This window comes from Phaseolus vulgaris, chromosome 1 (genome assembly GCF_000499845.2).
Source record: "Phaseolus vulgaris cultivar G19833 chromosome 1, P. vulgaris v2.0, whole genome shotgun sequence".
NCBI classification, from domain to species: domain Eukaryota; kingdom Viridiplantae; phylum Streptophyta; class Magnoliopsida; order Fabales; family Fabaceae; genus Phaseolus; species Phaseolus vulgaris.
The window spans coordinates 1,876,320-1,899,237 of NC_023759.2; the positions used below are offsets into that span (position 1 = coordinate 1,876,320).

The 22,918-nt window shown below is 28.7% G+C and overlaps 3 protein-coding genes across 3 annotated transcripts; 2 read left to right on the forward strand and 1 right to left on the reverse strand.

Moving 5' to 3' along the window:
• Positions 1 to 765: 765 nt before the first annotated feature.
• LOC137816502 (uncharacterized) lies at positions 766 to 5,709 on the forward strand. The gene is made up of 8 exons (XM_068619664.1): positions 766 to 1,312; positions 1,388 to 1,565; positions 1,754 to 1,852; positions 1,964 to 2,674; positions 3,207 to 3,570; positions 4,007 to 4,088; positions 4,578 to 4,824; positions 5,324 to 5,709. Exons 1-7 carry the CDS (start codon positions 1,112 to 1,114, stop codon positions 4,782 to 4,784), a joined length of 1,842 nt encoding a protein of 613 aa, XP_068475765.1. The 5' UTR covers positions 766 to 1,111; the 3' UTR covers positions 4,785 to 4,824; positions 5,324 to 5,709.
• Positions 5,710 to 5,800: 91 nt separating this feature from the next.
• Positions 5,801 to 10,348, reverse strand: LOC137816503 (triacylglycerol lipase OBL1). Its single transcript, XM_068619665.1, has 5 exons — positions 9,983 to 10,348; positions 9,638 to 9,831; positions 9,465 to 9,498; positions 6,302 to 6,912; positions 5,801 to 6,213 (listed from the first exon to the last, which is right to left on the reverse strand). Exons 1-5 carry the CDS (start codon positions 10,287 to 10,289, stop codon positions 5,935 to 5,937), a joined length of 1,425 nt encoding a protein of 474 aa, XP_068475766.1. The 5' UTR covers positions 10,290 to 10,348; the 3' UTR covers positions 5,801 to 5,934.
• A 9,070-nt stretch (positions 10,349 to 19,418) lies between these two features.
• Positions 19,419 to 21,310, forward strand: LOC137816504 (heat stress transcription factor B-4-like). The gene is made up of 2 exons (XM_068619666.1): positions 19,419 to 19,764; positions 20,314 to 21,310. Exons 1-2 carry the CDS (start codon positions 19,516 to 19,518, stop codon positions 21,082 to 21,084), a joined length of 1,020 nt encoding a protein of 339 aa, XP_068475767.1. The 5' UTR covers positions 19,419 to 19,515; the 3' UTR covers positions 21,085 to 21,310.
• Positions 21,311 to 22,918: the final 1,608 nt, after the last annotated feature.

The following is a 22,918-nucleotide window of genomic DNA, read 5'->3' on the forward strand; positions in this document are numbered from 1 at the left end:
TTAATAGTAAAATAAACCTCTACCTGTTTCCTATTATAAATAAATTGAATAAAAAGTATGGAAGACCATGATTTTTTTTAAAATAATAAGACCAGGATGAGAGAATCTGCAGATAAATAACTCATAAAGAATATTAAAATTTAAATCCTTATAGTACATTTATTAGGTGAGTTCTGTACAACTATTAATAACAAGAAAGACAATAATTTAACTTAAAAAACAAATAAAGTAATTTAGTTAAAAATTCTTAAAACTAATTATAATGAGGCACCGAAAAAAACATTTTAAATAATAATTTGGTCCCCTTCTAGCTAAACTTTAATTTGAAAAATTGTTGAATAAAGTGATTACCCAAAAAGTAATGTCACTTTAACTCAAACAATGACAATCATGTAGGACCTCCAAAGCCTTAATAAGGACAAACCACACTTAGGTCTAATAATGGTTATAATATGTTTGTCTCTAATTAAGGAAGGAAAAGTCAATAATACCCTGCACATCACCCAATTATCCACTTCTTAAAGGATTTTACAGTAATTTCATAACCAGTCAAACTCCATGGTCAAGTAATTTAGCATTTAAAGATAAATCACTTCTAAAACCCCACTAGTAATAAATAGAAGAGAAATGATCCTTTTTACAATTATGAAAATTATATATAATATAAATATATATAATAAAAGATAAATTTGTAAATAAATAATATTAAAAAATATTAAAAATTATAATGTAGTTATATAAAAGATATGTACGTTAAATAGAATTAGAAAGCATGCAACAAGAAATTCTTGAGAAAAAGATGTGTGTGTCCTTTGTATGTCCAAGTGATTTGACAAAGACACAGGAGGCTATGGTGCATGAGGAAGTCACTGTCATTAAGAAATGGTTGTGAATTAAATTACTCGCTTTCTCCAGAGTCAAACGACAATGACGTCTTAAACCGCAATGGCACCATTGGATCCTTCGTTCACTACCAAACAAAACCAACACTGAGTAATACCCGCCATATTTACTGCCATGTGTGTGTGAGTGAGTGTTCAAGTGTGAGAACTGTGCTTCTCTTATTCTCTCTTTCTCTCTGCCAAATGCCATCGCCATTCCAATAATCAGAATGAGAGAGTTAGGGTTTCAGGAACGACGCTCCTGGAGGCGCGCCGGTTCGCGAAGAGGCGGCGACACCAGTCCCGACTCCGTCATCTTCACTCTCGAATCCAACCTCAGCCTCTTCTCCTCCGCCTCCGCCAGTGTCGATCGGTGTTCCTTCGCCTCCGACGCGCACGACCATGACTCCTTAGCCTCCGAAATCTCCCTGGTATAATGCTTTGCTCTGTAATACTAATTGTAGATTGAAATTCGGAAATCTAAAATCGAGTTGGTTGCATTGCAGCATTTGGCCGCGCAGGAGCACGACGGCGATTTCGCTCATAGTGAAAGCTGGAGCGGTCCAGATCCGGATCTGGATCTGAATAACCGACAGCAACAGCGACGTGCCGATGCAGATTTGGATGCATTACACAGAAAGCATCACCGCAATCGTTTCTCAGGAAAAGGAGAGAAAGCGAAAGGTGTTAACCGTATTATTTTTGTTATTATTATTATTATATTATCGTTATTATTGTTGTGTTGTGGTTGTTATTATTATTATTATAGCATTGACATGCATTTGCGCTTTGTTTGTTTAAAAATGAAAAGAGAGGAAAAAAAAGTGGACTCACCAAATCTGTTGTTTGTTGACTTACTTTTCGTATTGAAGTCCAAAAGGAAGAAGATAGTGACGGTGGTGACACTGAGGACGGAAATCAGCTCTTGGAATTTGATTCGGCGAGGAACTCTTTTTCTCTGGCTCTCAAAGGTACCGAAGCTACTAGAATTTCAACTTCCAATTCAGGCAGTTTGGTTTGTTTTATTCTATTCTTTTTTATTTTTACTTTTATTTATTTAATATTTTTTGTGCTGCTTAAAGAGTGTCAGGATCGGAGATCAAGATCTGAGGCGTTATTGAAGAAGCACGATCGGCGAAGGCCTGCTTCGTTAGATCTGAACAATGCCGTTGGCAATGGCAATGTTTCTTCGCCTCGTTTGGGATTAGGGGCCATGAAGAAGAGCACTGTTTGTTCTCGAAGGTCTGGCTCTGGCTCTGCCAATTTTCCGAGTCCTGGAACGCCTAATTATCTTCACGCTGGTGCTGCTATGCAAAAGGGTTGGTGCTCGGAGCGAGTTCCTTTGCATACGAGTGCTGCCCGTAAGCAGGTTGGTGCTGCTCTGTTGCCTTTCAACAACGGGCGGACTTTGCCGTCCAAATGGGATGACGCCGAAAGGTGGATTCTGAGTCCCGTTTCCGGCGACGGCACTGGGAGGGCCTCGCTTCCAGCGCCGCAGAGAAGGCCCAAGTCCAAGAGTGGGCCACTTGGCCCCCCTGGCGCTGCTGCAGTTGCTTACTATTCCCTGTATTCCCCTGCGGTGCCTTTGTTTGACGGTGGGAATTCAGGGAGTTTCATGTCAGCTTCTCCATTTTCTGCTGCTGTTAGTGTCTCAGCTGCTGCTGATGGGTTGATGGCCAGTTCCGGTGGCAGTTGTGGGGCGGTCCCCACCAGGACCGATCCTTGCATGGCACGCTCAGTTAGTGTCCATGGTTGCTCTCAGATGCAGAGTCAGTCATCATTGCCTGCCCAAGGTTGTTATAAATATTATATCATACTATACTCTTTAGAAGGTTTTAAATTGAACGATCCTTGACAATGCAGGCAATTGTGGCTGAGGCAGCCATAATTGTGGTTGCAATTGAGTCAGAGAAATTTGACATTGTGGCCGAAACTGTGATCAAGAAATTCTGCCATAATTATTCCTTCTTATTGTTTGAACCTTATCTCGCTTTGGGTTTGGTGAATTATGATTTTGTTGACTTAATTGGTCAATAAAGTTGTGCTTGAGAAATATCATGGTCTGCGTGTGTTCAATACTACTAGATCCTCGTGTTTCAAACCTCTATATTCTGAGAACACCTCGTACTTACTGTGATATTTTGTAAAGATTGATGTTGTTAGTTGGTTTGAATGGAACAGACTGTTTCTGTTTGATAACACTAATGTTGTGCGTCAATAGTTGACAGTTTTTTGCTTGATGATGACATGGTGGTCTTATGTAATCGTAAATGTACTTCTATGCTTATGATGTGTCATTTTTTTTATGTTGGTTCTAACTTACAGGGGAGAAGTTTGATGGTTTCAAAGACGCAGGCACCAATGTATCGCCTGCTATTTCTAGGAGGGACATGGCAACCCAGATGAGCCCCGAGGGCAGCTCATGCTCCTCTCCAAATTTGAGGCCTTCTTTCTCTGCCTCCACTCCGCCTTCCCTTCCTCTCTCAGAATTCAAGAGTTTGCCTTTCTCTAAAATGGATGTCAGAGATGTACCGGTAGATGAACGTGTAACCATGACAAGGTGGTCCAAGAAACACAGGGCCCTATTCTCTGGCAGAGGCTCAGAAAATGTTGACAGCTGGAAAATTAGAGAGACAAGCAGTCGATCTTCGTCTTGGGACATTACTGAAGGGTCAAAGGCTGTTACAAAGTATGTATAACTTAGTATTGTATCAATATCATTAAATTTATCTGCTAACTAAAAGAAAATTAGTCTGCACAACTTTATACTCGACTATTTTTCACTGTGCTTTCATCCAAATGGTACGTCTTATTACCTATAAATTATAGTTCATGATGGTATCACAACAATTGGAGTTTGTGGAATTGGTGGTTATTGATTTGCTAAATTAGCTATGTTATTGGTATTGAAATTATTTTATTAAAATGATTAGTGTTCAGTAGTTGTCAATAACCTCTTTTTCTTACCTTCTAAAGATTGACAATCGTCATCCAATTCAAACCAAAATATATATAATGTGAAGTATTTGATATAACAATTTTATCCCTGGGAATGTTCCGATCTAAGAAATATTTGTGTGAACTTTACATTGTGTCTGAAATTCCATCATTTTTTACATGTCCAGGGCCAAAAGGGAGGAAGCCAAAATCAATGCATGGGAGAACTTGCAAAAGGCAAAAGCTGAGGCTGCAATACGAAAACTAGAGGTTAATTCCTCATGTTTTACTTTATTGGCAGAATTTTAACAGGAAACTCCTTTTAAAAATATTCATCAATTATTATAAAAGTAAATAGCCACTTGATGTGATTTTATGTATTAATCACCAACCTGATAGGGCTCCTTCATTGTAAATATTTTTTCAAAGGGAACTTCCTAATTTCCTTTAATTTGTGGTATTTAATTGTTTTCTTCTTACTGGTTATCCTCTCTCAGCCGCATTTCTGCCTAATGCCTTACACTTGCTTACCATTAGGATAGTATAGTAGTTCTGATGTGATCTCAGACATCCCTTGTCTTAAATTGATGGACAAGTTTTTTATTATGTTGGCTGTGTGGTAGGATCATGACGTTTTAAAGAAAACTTCTTCGTACACATTGCGTCCTAAAGAAAGTCTTTTTAAAAGAAAAGGGAAAAGAGTTAGAGAGGAAGAACATAATCAACTGGATCATGATCTCATTATTTTTGCTATTTCAGATGAAGTTGGAGAAGAAGCGAGCATCATCAATGGATAAGATTATGAACAAGCTGAGATTGGCTCAGAAAAAAGCCCAGGAAATGAGAAGTTCAGTTTCCACCAACCAGGATCATCAAGTTGCTAGAACTCCTCACAAGGCTATATTATTTAGTAGAGCCACTCAGATGGGTTCTTTAAGTGGTTGTTTCACATGTCATGCCTTTTAAGCTTTTCTCCTGCATTCTTTTTCTGTTCGAATGAAGCTGGGTAATTTTTCTGTAACCTTGTAGTAGTTCAAAAGTCAATTAAGTCTTTGATTAATTTGGTAGTATTTTGGTTTAAAAAATCTTTGAAGCAACAAACTTTTCAATACCAATTATCTGCATAAGTTTTAATGTTAAAACTTTACTTTTTTATAAATGTACCCGAGTTTTCTGACAAGTGAGAAGGTTTAATATGTAAGTTATGCCGGAGTCATTTTCCAGTATTTGACAGATTTTAAAACAGATGTCTTCCTTTTGTTTCATTCTTTTATGAGTAATGTTATATCCTTCCACTACCTTGTAAAAAGTATTAAATAAAAAGTAAGAAGATTAGCTGCAGGATGTATACAACTAATCTTTTTTTGTATTTAAGTCCCGGCTTCCCTAGAGTTTTGATAGGCAGATTTATTGTCCCTATCTACATATACCGTGGAAATTTGCTCTAATTATATCCTTGTTCATTCCTATGTATTTTGATAAAAGGTTGTTACTTGTCTTACCAGGTTTCAGAGTTCTGAGATTTAAATGTAACTCTTGTTATCGAGTGAAAGGTGGATAAAGAGAGCAGCTTACTATGTTGACAGTTAGTGTCGTTGCGGTTTTGCAATGCATGAAATAGCAGCACCTTCTAAAGATATCCGATTAAATCAAAATCCCCATGTACCCTCCTCACCCCTGGGAATTTGAATTCAATTATAATAATCTATGTATGTACCTAGGCTAAACTTTAGAATAATATTTTTTTCTTTTTTTTTTCTTTCTTTTTTCTTTCCTTGACAGTTTCTGTTCAAATGTAATCTCTTATCTATCTGCAGATAGGTGAACGATAAGTTAACCTCAAATCTGTAATCTATTCCCTCACAAAGTCGCGCATGGTTCAGTTCGTTCATCTCTCCTCGTCCGATTTATGTTTGTTTCTTCTTTCCTATTTCGTGCTAATTTTGCTATGTTGCTAGTCTATTGTATTTCGACAAGCTGGGTAGTTTCTCGGAATATTTTGAATTACTAATCTGATTACACCACAATTAGTAAAACACATCTTTAAAGGAATTGTTCAATGACATTCCAATATTGTGTATTTATTATTTAGTTGCTAACCACACAAGCTGTGATCTCAGTCAGCCTTGGAATCTTGCGAGTTTTGAAGTCCCGAAAATTCGGGTAAGGATCCCAATCTGGTTATATTGACATAATCTGGAGGAAGATGAGCAGGTATTCCTGGAATTATCATTCCAACGATCCTGATTATCGTCATGAACCAATTCTGGATATAGCCTCCACCTTCTACGAAGGGGATAAGAAATCCTCTAATAAGCTCCCAAACTGCGTTTATGATCTTGGGTATGACCCAGAACAAAGAAAAATAATTCTTGTTTGGCTCCTCCTCTAGAACCTGGATGACAATACATTAAAAAACGTAGTAAGAGGAAATCGAAACTCAAAAATGACAAATCATAGACTTGACATTCCACAATCCATACCTGGCCTTTGTAGAAGCTGTTGAAGTAGAGGCAAGGACCAAAGTGTTTAAAGAAGAGGGTTTTGTCATCGTAAGGGATCCTAGGCACCACATCATTGCAGTAAACATACCTCATATATCTCACATCATACTTCCTCAACTTCTCCTTCATGAACTCCCCAAACTTAATGTCCCCAACTCGTGGCTGCCCAAATGTATAAACCCCTTCTAACTTGTCCAACAGCCATGCCTCCTCATGTATTGAGAGAACAGCAGCAAACAGAATGGCCAAGGCTCCTCCCAAACTGTGCCCTGCCAATATGAATTTTGCATCCCTATTTGCCTCCAACATTGTTCGCAGCTTCTCTCTGATTGTATAGTAGGCGTAACGATGCTGGGACCTTTGATCAATCTCTTTGGGCCATCCACTGTTCTTCTGAAGACCCAAAGCTTTCATGAACCCACCATGTACCCTACCCATATTGGGCAACTCGTACCAGGAGATATCCACATCTGTTCTCCATTGATCCGCATCAAATGGCTCTGTACCCCTGAATGCAACAATAATCAAGTTGGGTTCGGACTTTGTATCTTGCAATATGATTGCTCGTGTGGACCACAGCTCTTGGTAATCTACATGCCATCATTTGGATTTTTTACTGTCAAAAATGGATTAATATCTTTGAAAAAGAAAACACAAACACGCTTCTAGTTAACCAACCTCCTGTTTGTCTCACCCTAATAAATTGCTTCCAAATTATAAAATTCAAAAGGATATTTTTAGAATTAAAATAATTATGGGGTGCAAGAAAAAATTATGGAGGTGCAGAAAAAAATTCCCCTCTTTTTTATCATCACTTCTAGAGAGTTTACAATAATTTATTGTTGAAGCCGGAAGGACCTTTTTTTTTTCAAAATGTTGTGATATGTTGAAAATGTAGGACCAGAAGAAGACGCTATCAGAGGGACTACGATGAAAAGGAGACAAGAAAGGACCAGTGGCAACAATATAAAAGGAGATGACAAAGAGTAAGAACATTTTCATTTTTTACACACTCCATGGAAGCACAAAATAAAAACTCTATATCCTACATAATATAATGAGTTATATTTTTACTAAATCTAAATTGACTCCAATACAATTTTACAAGTAACTCAATCTTACAAAATTATATTGTACATTAAAAATTGTTTCCACTTTAAGTGATTATTTGATTTTTCTCAATACATTCTTTCACACATGTAGTATTATTTGGCTTCATAAGTATAACATGATAAATAACTATTCTAATGAATAAACAATCAATTTTAATATTATTCCATAAAATAATTTAAATTTAATTCAACTTACAAAATCAACTTTACAATTGTTTTCACTTATATATTATATTCTAATATATCTAATTGATACAAACTTAAGATTCTTTTTTAAAAAACGTCATATTTATTTCTTCTACAATATATGTGGAAAAACCTTTCTAATTAGACTAAAAAAAGCAAAGGTTAGTTAGGTGGGAAGCAAAAACGTGACTCGTAAATGGAAGGAAGATTCCATGAAATTTGGTGTGGTTTAGAGTAAACTTTCTCCCATTGCATTTTCTTCTAATAAAATTAAATTTACGTTCAAGTTTGATTAGCTGTTTAAGAATAAAACAAACTTTCAGAACTTCAAATTGAATACATCAAATTCAAATTCCATATTAAGAGTCAAACTTTTAACTTTTATAGAAGAAGTAAAATGTTGTTCAAGTTTGATTTAAAATTTTGAGCCAGTCAAATTTGAATTAAGCTTAATCTTGAGTTATTTTTCTTATGAGTTGTTTGTTTTCTTAATTAAAATTCTTTTAAAAAATATCATGTTTATAACTTGTATATATTTACAATGTACACTTTGAGGTTAAATTTTTGTTTTTTTTTTAAAAGGACGAAAATGACGCATTTAATCTTGTGATTAGTTAATTTACACTCATTATTTTATTTTATTTTTGAAAGACTACGTTAATATAGACTGAGTCGAATTTAAGATTCGTCATAATTATAGTTTGGTAACCTACTCATTCTAAAAAGTTAAGGGTCTTTATGTTAATATATGCTATAAATAGTTACTTGTTTTTTTTAGAAGAGATATGTTACTAAACTAGACTTCTTTTTTATCAAGAATGAATAAAAGTAAAATGAATATTTAGGAGATACTTATATAAAAAAAAAATATCGAAGAATGAATAAAACTAAAATAGTATTTAAGAGATACTCGTATAAAAAGATTGTGGTTAGTGAGTCACTAATCACAAAAAATATAATTTAATCAGTCTCCTAATAAATGTTATTTACTTAATTTATATGATTTATCGGAGTTATAATTTGTTAATATTCTAGGTGCTCTACATTATCTAATATCTCTTCTATGTCAAGATAATCTATTTAAAATATATGAATCTAAAAAATTAAAATTAAATGGCATATATAAAACTATAATAAACAAAATTATGATTTTCAAATAAATATAATGAGTAAGTTTTAATTATGTTTGTATACGTAACACAAACCCGAATTATTTGTGAACTATTCATGGTTTGTAAAATTTGTGTTTTATTAACTTTAAGTTAGCTCATTTATATAACTAAATAAGTGAATTTAAACAACTATGAACTAAGCTGTAACAATTAATGGATAATTCAACTAAAACGTCATTATTGTAACCTTAAATAGAGGAATCATGCCAATGCATTAAATGTCCTTTAATGTTCTTATTTACCATTAATGTAAAACAATTTTCTACTAAAAAATTATTAAATATAAAATATAATTAGATACTATTTTAGAGATTAAAAAAATTATTAATATCTAAATTAATTTTTATTAATAAGAAATAAATAATAAATTGAAATCTAATTAGTTACATAAATTTTAGCTATCCATCATTTAAATTTTAAAATAGGTATAATTTTTTTAAATTTTAAAATAATATTTAATTTAATCAATATAATAACTAATTATCTATTATTAATTAAATTAATTTTTATTTAATAATTTTAAGTGTATATTAGTACTTTAATTTTCTATGGAAGAAACTTAGCAAAACATATAGTAAAGTAAAAGTAGTGAAAAGATGTTTTATCTATCTCTGCAAATTTTCGTATCTTCTAAGCAAAATTTTAAAAAAAGGATGCTTCATGATTACGTACCATTCCAGAAGCTGTGTAACCCCATGAACTCCATCTGCAATCATATCACAACACAAAAATAAAACAAAAAGGTAAACCCTAAATCAATATCACCAACCCTAAAATCTAGTTCAAATATTTTTATTACCATTGATGAAGTTAGTAAAAATATAATAAATGAATGAAGAACTTACATTCCAAAGATTTCGCACTGTGTTACCAACAAATTGTTCATTCTCGTAGGATAATTTTGAAGCCATCATTGAGATGAATCCTTTGTATTTGGCATCATTTTGTTTAATGTTTTTGTCTAAGTCAACTCGTGTGTCAGTGTTCCCCACCACAGATAAGAATGATGCTGATGATCTCTCTGCTGTTTTCACCTTTCCTGCTTCACAAATCCTTCATTATAATCCTCACATGAAAAACAGATATCTTCAAGTTAATGCAGATATCTTCAAGTTTATGCAGATATCTTGAAGTTTTATTGAAAAGCTTAATACCCTAATGAAAATGATGCCATGGATTATTGTTATTACCTCTTAGAAAGTTGAGGAAGAGTCCTATGAAACCTCCATTGAATGATAAAAGATTGAGCCACAACTCCAAGATGTTCTCAACCTTCTTGAAGGAGTTTCTTGTGGCAAGAAGGAGAATCTGTGCCACAACAGATGTGAAGAGGAGCCATCTTTGTCGAAAATCTCTTGCTTCAACCTCTTCTGTGCATTCTATGAATTTTCTATTGCTCAACTTAGAAGAGAACAAGAGGATCCCAAGATCCACCACACTTGCCTCTTCTGGCTTCAGCTGCAGGTAATTGCCACCAAATAGTTCTTTGGAATCCATTGCTTTAAGAAATGGCTTTCCCAACTCAAAACAAAAAGTTAAATTGTTTAGATGGATTGTTGCTTATGTCAATCATGCAAGGCACAAATTTATATAGCAAATGGATATCACATTTATTTTATTGTTATTATATATATTTTTTCATCTGTAATAAACTAATTATATTAAATAAAATTAGACAATTAAATAATAATTCAATCCATATAAAAAAAAAAAACTAAATGTCTCTTAACCATAACTCGTTACAATCCAGCAAAATAACATCTCAGAAAGCTATATACGTGTTACACAACCTTAACTAAAAGACTTAATTAAAAGTCAAAAACATCACATAAAACATCACATAAAAATATAACAACTACAAAAAAAAACCAAAATCACAACTATCCATAGTAATTAGATTCCTTCGTTTTGTTATATACATTCACAATGTTGATAAACAATGTCTTGTTTTACATCTAATATATTATTAATTGTTAGATGTTATAGGACTTGTTTTTCTGATAATGTATTTTAAACATAAATAAATAAAAAGCCACAAACAATCATTAATTAGATTTCTTGTTTTATTATATAATGTTGATAAACAATTTGTTTATCATTTAATATATTATTAATTACTAGATGTTATAGACAAAGAAAACTACCCATATTTTAAGCGAACCCTACATCATGATGTGTTTGAAAAACAAATATTTAAAATAGAACCTTGTTGAAGTTGTGAGTCACGTTATCTACCAAAAACTAATTATTAGTAAAGTAGATGCTGAGAAAAAAAAAGTTAGTAAAGTAGATATATAACTTTTCTTAACAATAACATCATAAAAAAGTAAAAACAGACAGAAAAAAATTATTTAATAGAGTAGCATGTGAAGAAAAAAAAAACTTTATATGTTTTGTTTTTCATTCAGAAAAAAACTTTATATGGTAATTGGTTAATGAATAATAAGGAGTTAGTTTTCGGTATTTAGTTTTTAATTTATATTTTTTGAATTTTTCTATTCTTTCTTTGAGTGCGAGTTTTGTAAATGGAGAAAATGTATAGAAAAAATAGATTTTAATAAAGGTGGTCAGTCAAAATATTTAACAAAAGTTAATAATTTACATTACGATAAAAAATTAAAAGATAAACATAAAAGAAATAAAAGTATCAGTAAAATAAAATTACTAAATAGAAATTAATTTTAAAAGTTAATAATAATTAATTTCTATAATAACTAAATTAAAAATATTTTAAAAATTAAAAAAATTATTGATTTTTAGATTAGTTTATATTATTGATAAATAGTTTCTAAATTGGTATCTAATTAGCTACCAAGATTTTAACTATCAATTATTTAGATTTTAAATCTGGTAGAAAAACCTTAGTATCTAATTAAATACAAATTTAGAAACTATTTATTAATAATAGAAACTAATTTAAAAATTAATTTTTTTTCTCTAAAATTTTTTAAACTTAATCAATATAATAATTAATTATTTTTAATTTTTGAAATTATTTTTTATTCAATATGTTTCTTTTATTGTATTGAATTAAATATAGAGGTGAGTAAAAGAAACGTGTAATAAGTAATTAATGAGTTCAGTTTTTGTAGCAGTTTCTTTGGGTTGGTTTTTGCTGGTCACTTTCCTTAATCAATGCTAATGAGAATATCCAGTTGGAATAGAATACACGTCATGTGCTTATATACTTTTTACTAATTACAAAAACGTGGATTTTCATCAGACTAAACTATATATATAATATTATAATTTAAATAAACTATATATATACTTTTTAGTTTAAATAATATTTTATTTTAAATTTTATGCAATTATAATTTTATTATTTTTATTTAACATTAAAAATGGTATTTTTTTATCAAATTCTTAATAATATAATTTTAAAATTTTATTTTGTGAAAAAAAATATTTAATAAATATTTAGACGAATAATGAGTACACCAATTACTTAAAAAAATAGTATATAACACAATTTTCACATCCATAAAAAAACAACAATAAATATAAAATTTTATTTGGAAAACATTCTATCCTTGGTGGTGCCTCTACCCATATGTTGTCTTTTATTATATAAAAAGTGTTGCGTGTTTCTAAGGTTCCTTGTATTGTTGGGTGAGATTTTAATTTTGTCCTTTTATTCTTTTCCTAAAGCTTGCACACAATAAAAAAGAAAAATTAATTACAACTTCTTAAAATAGATTTTTATTAAACTATTATTTAATATATAATATGCCAGTAAGTTTAATTATTTTTTAACAATTATTTTAAAGTTATATTATTTGAATATGATTTTGCTTTGATTTGTGATGCTAGTTAACGTCTTTTTTATGTTTCATTAATAGGTTAAATACTTGTTTTAATTATCGTGAAAAAACTAGGTTTATGATTTCTCATAATTTTCGCAATCTTTCTGCTGATAAACTTGCTAAAAATATATTGTTTATATTTAATTATTCTGAGCTAAAATACTATTATTTTTTAAGACCTGATTTTTTTAACCAAATATTTTTTTTTATAAAATTTTATGGTTGATTTATTTCCTAAAACGAATATGATGTAGAAAAATTCTTTTTAAAGACCATTAAGAGAGAAAATTAAATTAAATTAAATTAATTTTTTCTGTAAAATTAACTCATGAATAAATTTAAAACAAAAATTTATAACACTTATATAAAAATTCTATAAAGTCAACTTATGAATAAACTAATTTTAATTTGTAGACAAATTAATTTAACATTTCTTCATATTTCTTTCCTATCAGTCTTATAAAAAAAAACTCTTTCGTCGATTTTAAAAAAAAAAACTCATTCAAAAGTCAAAGCTCATATTGTATAACCTAACTTACTTTTACTCCTCTAAATAACTATGATACTTTTTAAGAATCCATAATTTATTTCTTAATCTCTATCTATAATTCTGAATTAAAATAAAAAAATTAAGAACAATTTTTAATTTAACTAAATATTTATTAATCTGTTACTTTTTTATATTTTTTTTATATAAATATGTCAATAGCTATACTAAAAAAATAAAGCACATTCATTTTATGGTTAATTATTGACATAATTTATACCTAATTATGTCTCCGTTAAATATCAAATTATTTTTTTAGTAATAAAAAAAATTATAGAGAATTTTTTCACCTTTTAATTGTGTAATCCAAAATGTATTTTTAGATCCAAACATAAATTTTGGATTACATAATGAAAAAATATTGTTCAATTTGGATATAAATTGAAATTGAGATTGTATATAAATTGACTTGGGCTATTTTAGCCATTTCATAACCCTCATATGGTGCGTATTCAAATCATGGGGTTGCAGAATGAAATGCCCCTCTGTTCAATGCTGGTAGAATTTGAACTCATGTTAATCCAGCCCATGGGCCCATGGTGGCCAGAATGTGGGTATGTTTCATGATGGACCTATTTTCAGTATCTTAATTCTTTAGCCCAATGATGTTTGTTGTGATTTTTTAATGATATTTTTTACTCTTTTAAGAGTATAAATAATTTATTGTCAATAATCACAATCTGATAATAAGTTTGGAAAACCAAATATCAATATAACAAAATTATTAAATTAAAATTAATTTTAAAAATAAAAAATAATTAATTACAATTAATTTAAATATTATTTTATAAATTACAATATTATTAGTATCTAAAATAATTTTTATTATTAATAGAAAATTATAAACTAGTTTTTAAATTGATATTTAATTAATCAAGATTTTAATTATCAACTTTTAGTATCTAATTTAGTAAGGGTAGCTAAAACTTTATCATAGTTATTGATTATTTTACTATTAAGGATAAATCTCTTATCATAATCACTACTAAATAAAGAATACTACAAAAAAAAATAAGAGAGTTAAATATATATTTTTTTCGTTGTATTATAACATGATTTTTTTTAAAAAAAATTTAGACCGTCCAAATAAGTATGAAAATAATTGAAATAGGATTTTATTTATATAAAATTAGATTTCATTTTATCAATCCATTTAAATTAATTGTAGTAAAAACAGTTGCAATCAAAACAATAATAAATTTTGAAAAAAATTAATAATATTTAAAAAAAATTAACAATAATTTCATACATATTTCAGTCATTTTTAAATATTTGGATGGTTTAAAATTTGAAAAAATTAATTTTTTATTATAATAATGAGATGAAGAATATATTTAACCGCTTAAATAATAAATATGATGTTTTTTTTCTTAAAATATTTTAATCAAACACACTTAATTTATTTTAAGAGGAATTGTTAACTGTATTACATATTGTGACACCAAACTATATTAAAAAGGCATAAATAATTAGATATTAAAAAAATCTTCATTGGCCACTTGTTGGCCACTATGATTTTCAAGCAACTTTTCAGTTTTTCTCTCTTTTTGACCTTCATCTTTTCTTGCAAATTTTTATGTGCCCTCTTAATTAGCAAAACAAATAATGCAGCTGTATTTGAGGGAATAAAATCCATAAAAAAATGTATGGGACATTGAATTAGTATAACCATTTCAATACAATAAAAGAAATATTGATGATAAGAGAATTAGTATAACCATTTTAGTTTTTAAAATTATTTAATAGTTTTAATACCTACTTTATATTACTCATACACTTTTATAACAATTTTATTATATTAATAATTTTATCACTTTTTTCTCTCATTTGTAGATACATACAACAATTCATACAATATATTATTTTTTGTGTCTGCTTTATTATAAAATATAATAAATTATGTCTAGAAAAGAAAGATAAACACACACACACACACACAAAATGTTTTACAATTTTTTTGGTTTTATTCTTTATAATAATCTTTCTCAAACATTCGTTTCTTCATGTGTACTGATATAAAATAGAATCACCTGCATGAATAAGAAATAAACTACTACCAATCATCTCATACCATCTAATTTTTCCTTATTGTACAAAATAAAATATAATTAAAATATTTCTACCTTGGATAGTGTTTACCCAAAGTGTTTATGTACAATCAGCAGAAAAATGAAATAGAAAAATAATAAGTTTATAAAAAATACAATTTGATAAAAAAATCAAAGACAAAAGAAAAATCTATTTAATAACTTTCTATTATAAAATATTTAATATTCTTTTGTTAAAATATTGTATAATGATAAAAAAAGATAAAAAATAATCTAAATTAAGTAATAAAATGTTAGTTTGATTTGATTCACATTTTTATATTAATTTAAACACAACTAAGCTCATCAACATTTAATTTAAGTAAGTTAAGAGAATACATTTTAGGTTTTCTCTATACAAGTTTTTTCTAATTGCTAAAATAAAAATAATTTTGTATATGTTAAAAATAAAAATCTTAATATATTTCTTAGTTTAGATATAAAACTAAAATTTATGCAAAAAAATAATTTTAAATAATTTTATATTTATTTGGTAAAATTCTTTATATATATTGGTGTGTGAATATAATAATATTGGTTTTGGGGGATGCAAAAAGGAGGTGGAAAAGATGTATGTAAAAACTTTGGTGGGAACTTTTGAGGGTCAATAATTGAAATGAATCACCTGACACGTAAGCAGAATTAGGGTTAGTGTTATAGAGAAAGCCAAACGTGGAATCTGAACGTAAAAGTAAGTGAAAGCAAAACAGTTTAAAGTCATAACCACACTGCCACATCATCTTCAAGTTTCAATATTCTCTCTTTCACTTTACCAATAATTTATTTTAAATCATATTTTTATTTAATTATACATTAAATCATTTTAGCTTATGAACAAAGTTTTTTTTATCAATAAAGAATAAATCAAATAAAATAAAAAATATTTAATTTTTTTTCATCCTTATTATCTTCTTCTATAATTGTTTGTGTAATCCTAAATATAAGACACAAACAATTACTTTCTCAACTAATAAAAATGTTGATTAATTTAGTCTTCTTAAGTAATAAAAATGTTAATTAATTTAGTTTTCTTAACTGATAAAAATGTTGATTAATTTAGTTTTCTTAACTAATAAAATGTTGATTAATTTAGTTTTCTTAACTAATAAAATGTTGATTAATTTAGTTAATAATTTTAAATAGAAAGAATTACGTGATTATCAATTATAATAGTTAGTTTAGTAATAAGTATTCAATTCAATAATTACATTATTAGATAATGTTTTTATTTTTATTTTTTTAAGTGTCGAAACATGATAATATGATAATTATAAAATTCCTTAAGTCTAAATTCAACACATTTTTTCTTTCTTTCGCAAGTCGTCAGTATCTATTATATTGATATTGGTGTGATGTGAGTATGATGTATATGAGATAATGTGCTATATTTGTAAGTTTTGATATGAAATGGAAGTTGATTTATGTGAATTAATGTATGTTTTTCATGTTATTATTTATAATTTAAAGTATATATGCATATATAAAAACTAATTTTATAATAAAAAATAATTAGTTGATTAAGTGATTAATTCATACCATTTTAAAAATTTTAAAAAAATTCTAAATTAGTTTTTATTATTGTTAATTGGTTTCTAAATTAGTCTTTAGACTAATGTCTAATTTAATCACTATAACAACTAATTATTTTTTTCTCTAAAATTAGTTTCTACACTATAAAAAAATTATAAAATAGAAACTATTTTTTAGAGATCAAAATAATTAGTTGCAATAGTAATTAAATTAGAGACCATTTTAGAAATTAAAAAAAAATAGTTTATAAATTAGTTTTTATTATTGTTAAATAGTTTCTAAATTGGTATCTAATTAGCTACCAAAGTTTTAACTACCAATTATTTATATTCTAAATTTGGTAGCAAAAACTTTGGGTGTTAATTAGATATCAATCTAGAAACCATTTAACAATAACAAAAACTAATTTAGAAACCAAAAAAATTTATTTAGTTCCTAAAATGGTTTTTAATTTAGTCACCATAACAACTAATTACTTTTTGTTTCTTTTTTTAATAATATTTTTTTTTTCATGTGATAAGATGATTGTTGTTACTTAAGGTGTCAGCTTAGCTGAGATGTCAAGTTGCATAGTGATGTCTAACATGAAAACTTTTTATAAAAAAAAAACTAATTATTTTTTGTCTCTAAAATTAATTTATATTTCATGATTTCTTGCTATTTCATATTTTTTTTAGTGATAATAAAGTTAAGCACATGCTTAGAGGAAGTTTCTTTGGACATTCATTGAAAAATTAAGTTTCTTTGGACATTCATTGAAAAATTACACCCCTTAACAACCAACTTAAGTTGTTAAGTAAATGTTTATTCTTTTTTAGTAATATTAAAGTATTATCACTCTTATGATAATGTGCATTGTATTGAAAAGAAAAATGATAGGGTTTTGAAAGTAGAGATTTGTGAAAGTGTAGAGTGGTGTAATGTGAAAGTGAAACCCACCTTCTCTTACCTTTATGACTTATGTTCTCTTCTTTCACAAGATTCCATATATATTTAAACTTTTTATTGAGAGACCAAAAATGCAACAGTGCCATTAGATTTTAGGACTTTAACCTCTTTCACTCAATTGTCCCTCTTACCGAGGGACATGGTCCTTTGCTTTGAAATTGGAGATTTCTTTCTTCATTGCATAATTATTCAATGCCCTCCACTTTATAATCCAAAGGTTAATTCTACTTATTCCACCTAAAATCATGCAAATATTAAACTATGTTTCTCTCTATAATAACTTTTCAAACACATGTGCATGACTAGAGCTTTTATATTTTTTTTTCTTATAAAGTTAATTTCTCAGAGGAATCTTATTATTATTAATTTGGATATACTTAACTCCTAACTAGGTCATACTTCAAATCCAGAAATAGTTTCTAATAAGACAATTCACAAGTTCAGACAACTCCATTTGTGTTGTCAATTTCTGAATTGATTAAAACATGACAACATATGAATAATAAGATCAGATTAATCTAAATTATTTTTATATATAATTGAATAGTAGAAATAAAGAAATATATGCAAGTATAATCAAATATATTTTTCAATGTAGATTTGAAAAAAAATTATATTAATACAATATTAGAAATATTATCTATTAAATCAAAACTATATTATTAATTATACATTTTTGAAAGATATCAAAATATAGCCTAAATTTTTGTAAAATGGACAAATTTTCCTCACAAATACTTTGGACAGATTTACAATTCATTCAAATTATAATATACATAACCAATTAAGTTTAACTAATTTATCTAACAACATCTAATCATGTTTAAGTTAATTTAATTCATTTTTAGTCCTGGCAGCAATAAGTATTGTCTATTTGCTTGTAACATACAGTTTCTTTTTAGTTTTTTTTTCACTGTAATTTTGTTTAATATTTTTTAAAATAATAATAAAATATTATTTTAAAATTAGTCAAAATATATTTGTATGTACAATTTTATTTTTTATATTAAAAATGACTTCCATTTATATTAAATTTCACAAATCATAATTTATATGTACGATTTGTCTAATTTAAAAACAATTATTTTTTTACTCATTTTAATAAGAAATACCAAATGAAAGATACCATTTTTGAAAGAAAAAAAAAACTCCTTTTTTATTATCTTTGTCACCTTCTTTCTTTTTACCTTTTTTCCATCTTCTTTGCACTAAAGTCATAGATTTTATTCTTAAAAAACATCTTTAACTATATTAATTGTATTTAAACTTTTTTAATAACTCTAAACAATGCGAAAGTATATTAATTATATAAGAAAAAATAAGAGAAGGTGGAATAATAAATTTGCAAAAGATTGCAACAAGATGGCCTTTGGTCTCTGCAGTGCACCTTGTTTCTCTTGTGCTCCCTTTTAATTGGGTGTCAGAAAAACCTCAACTCTTTCTCTCTTTCTCTCTTTCTCTGCATCACTAACACATTCAAATCACAACACTCCTACAACACATAGAGTCACGGGTTTGTCTTGAAAAAACCCCTTTTTTTGAAACAACTATACTCACAGACACTTATTCTCTCACACCTTTTTATTTATATACTACTTTTTCTGTCGCATAACTTTTAACTATACTAACTAAATTATATGCAAAATATTTTCTTATTACAATCTCTCTAATTATTATATTACCTTCTCTCTCCCCTCCTTTATAGCATCATTCATTCATTCATTCCCATTCTCACTCACACACACTGTCTCTTTCTCTCTGATCTTCCTTCTGTCTCTTCTCTTTTCTTCTCTCTTCTCCTAACAATGGCTCTTCTACTTGACAACTGTGACAGCATTTTGCTCTCTTTGGACACACACAAATCAGTTCCTGCACCTTTCCTTACCAAAACATACCAACTTGTGGACGACCCCTCCACCGACCACATAGTCTCTTGGGGTGAAGACCACGCCACCTTCGTTGTTTGGCGCCCCCCAGAGTTTGCTAGGGACCTTCTCCCCAACTACTTCAAACACAACAACTTCTCAAGCTTCGTTCGCCAACTCAACACCTATGTATGTCTTCTCACTCCCTTCTCTCTCTTCTGTCTCTATAAGAGTTCTAGCATTCTGAACTGTCTCATAAGAATGTTCATACCCAACTTCAAACTAATACCTTCTTTATATCTCTCAAAACATCACCTCAAACTCCATATAAGACACAAAACTTACCAAGAACCGGTTTTGGTGTGATGATTAATCTTTATGGAAAACCTGATTCATGACTTTTTATGGAATGTTCTTTTCAGCCTGAGTTTTTCTTTTTCTCTCCATAAAACAATATCTTTTATGTTGTTCTATCATTAGAGAATTGAAATTCTTTTTGCCTGACAAAAATTTACATTGAAGATCAATATGAGCTATTTTGGAATGTGATTTACAAGAGCTGGTATTTGAATAGCCATGTCTAAGTTTTTTTACGAGTCTAAACGCATTTTTCAGCAGATATTCAAACTGTGATTTTTTGGTTCTGGTTTTACACACCCTTTTTAATCCCAGCTTAAAGATGTTACATTTTTTGATGCTCGTGATTAACTAACTTGGTCTTACATTGTTTTGAAATAGGGTTTCAGAAAGATTGTGCCTGATAGGTGGGAGTTCGCAAACGAGTTCTTCAAGAAAGGAGAGAAGCAGTTGTTGTGCGAGATCCACAGAAGGAAAACCCATCAGCAGCATCACCAACAACAAGTGCACCATCATCAGTTTGGGCTCAATGTTCCCCCTTTCTTTCCCTTCCACAACACACTCACTGTGTCCCCTCCCCATGACTCGGACGAGTTACCCAATTGGTGCGACTCACCCCCAAGAGCAGTTACAACTGGAAACAACATCATCAACAACAACAGCCACAACACTGTCACTGCACTTTCTGAAGACAACGAAAGACTTAGGAGAAGCAACAACATGCTCATGTCAGAGCTCGCACACATGAAGAAGCTTTACAACGACATCATCTACTTTGTTCAGAACCATGTCAAACCCGTTGCTCCAAGCAACACTTACCCTTCTCTTCTACTATGCAGTAACAACAACAACAGTCACATAAATAACGTGTCGGTGAAACAGTTTGTGGGATGTTATTCAAACAACACTAAGCAAGCGCGTGCTGTGAACTCTCCAACCAACAGCTCCATCACCATTGTTGAAGAAGAACCTAGCAGTAACAGCTGCAAGACGAAGCTTTTCGGGGTGTCTCTTCAATCCAAGAAAAGGGTGCACCCCGAGTACGGATCTAACAATCTTCAAACTTCAGAAACCAATAAGTCGCGTTTGGTGGTGGAAAATGATGAATTCTTTGGCTTGAATCTCATGCCCCCTTCAACTTCTTTCTTATAGTCCTCCCCAAATTCTTAACTTTAGAACAATCTTGCTATTTTCTTTTAAATGCTCCATATATATATGTATAAATACATATATATATTATAATTTTTTTCTTTAATCCCTTGATTTTGAAGTTTTGAAGAAGGCAAATGATGGAAAAGTGTGTGTGGAGGTTATATTGTATAGTTGTGGAATATTGTGTATCTATCATTTTGGTCAATATTTCCATGATGAACAAAAATGATTGTTGGAGTTAAAAACAATATTAATGGGGAATAGATATGATAGGTTACGAGGTAATTAATATAATATGATAAGAAGAGAGAGGTGATGAAGCAATAATATAGTAGTTCAATTTTATTTTACATTTTAAATTGAAAAAATGATATGCATCAATTGATGGAAATGGTTGGATGGAAAATATGAAGGAAAGTGTTCAACAAGTGTGGGTGACAATCTATGAAGACACAAATATTCTTATTTTTAAACTGTAAAAAAGAGATACTCGATTGATTTGTATATGTTATAACATATAAGATATGGATTATAAATATATAATTATATAATATAATAATATTAATATTTTAAATAATAATAATACAATATAAATAAACGTATACCATAATACATCTTTAAATGTATTGATAGTGTTAAATAATTCATAATTTTTTCAGTCAAGTTTACAAATGGTACTAGAAGACTTTTATCCAAATGTGAGGAGTAGATATAAATGTCTTTATCATTATTCATTTTATGTTTAATATTTATTAACTGTTGAATTTTTATACTAATTTTTATTTTATTTAGTTTTACAAAATTTACAATTTCAGTTAAATTATTTATCATTATTGTTATTCAAATTTTATTTAATTTTATCAAAATTCATTTCTAACAATATTAAATAATTTATATTTTATTGAGTTAACGGACCATCTTGATAATAATATTTTAATCACACAAATTCTATATAAAAAAAAATAATCATATTTTATTTTAAATTAATTTTTTTACCATAATAATAAAATTATAAACTAAAATTTATATTTTAAGCATCATTATTATGGTATGATTCACAAAGTTATATAAAGTTTTGTTTCATCTCTTTTGATTTGATTATTTTTATTATTATTTTAATCTTGACTTTGTAGTCTCTTTCTGAAATATATCCATTTTGGTCTCTCAAGTGAAATCCTTGTCACTGTAATAATAAAGGACATGGTTACAATTTACTTGGGGGAAAAGCTGAGTACTGAGAATGTTACAGGCTGGCAGGAAGTAAAAGACATGATTTTTCTCTCTAGGGTTTTCTTGACCAAGCTCCATTAATAGCTTCCATGTACCAAACACTTTCAAAAACTAATGAAATGACCACTGATGTAACAAAGATTCATTATTATTATTATTATAATATAAAGCATCTGACAGCAAATGACAAACTAATATTCATAGAAAATCCCACTAGTAGTAGGATTTCTGGTTCCTATCATTGTTTTTTCATTCTTAATTTATGCATTACACAATGATTTATTAACAATTGCAGATACTACTATCATTTCAACAAAACAAAAATAGATATCTTTTTTTTCCCTCTCTTATCCTTCACAAAAATATTACATACAAATCACCCTATTATAAGAAATACTTTGTTTCTTGGTTTGTAGACAGGGAAAAACAGGTTTTAATAGATAAGAAATAAAGTGGTGGAAGAGAAATAAACGTTAGAAATAAGTGGATTTTACATTTTTCAAGTTTTTTTTAATCTTTATTTCACTTTTATCAAATATTTTTATTAATTTTATTTACTATAAAATTATAAAATTTGATGTAATAATCTATCTCAATACAAGAA

What these genes read in the sequence shown, in the direction of transcription:
- LOC137816503 (XM_068619665.1), bottom strand. Translation starts at nt 10,289, where the DNA reads ATGGATTCCAAAGAACTATTTGGTGGCAATTACCTGCAGCTGAAGCCA. An exon ending in GTTACACAGCTTCTGGAATG is followed by an intron (nt 6,913 to 9,464) that starts GTACGTAATCAT and finishes GATGGCATGTAG; the next exon opens with ATTACCAAGAGCTGTGGTCC. An exon ending in ACAGCTTCTACAAAGGCCAG is followed by an intron (nt 6,214 to 6,301) that starts GTATGGATTGTG and finishes ATTGTCATCCAG; the next exon opens with GTTCTAGAGGAGGAGCCAAA.
- LOC137816504 (XM_068619666.1), top strand. Translation starts at nt 19,516, where the DNA reads ATGGCTCTTCTACTTGACAACTGTGACAGCATTTTGCTCTCTTTGGAC. An exon ending in TTCGCCAACTCAACACCTAT is followed by an intron (nt 19,765 to 20,313) that starts GTATGTCTTCTC and finishes GTTTTGAAATAG; the next exon opens with GGTTTCAGAAAGATTGTGCC.
- LOC137816502 (XM_068619664.1), top strand. Translation starts at nt 1,112, where the DNA reads ATGAGAGAGTTAGGGTTTCAGGAACGACGCTCCTGGAGGCGCGCCGGT. An exon ending in TAGCCTCCGAAATCTCCCTG is followed by an intron (nt 1,313 to 1,387) that starts GTATAATGCTTT and finishes GTTGCATTGCAG; the next exon opens with CATTTGGCCGCGCAGGAGCA. An exon ending in TTTTTCTCTGGCTCTCAAAG is followed by an intron (nt 1,853 to 1,963) that starts GTACCGAAGCTA and finishes TGCTGCTTAAAG; the next exon opens with AGTGTCAGGATCGGAGATCA.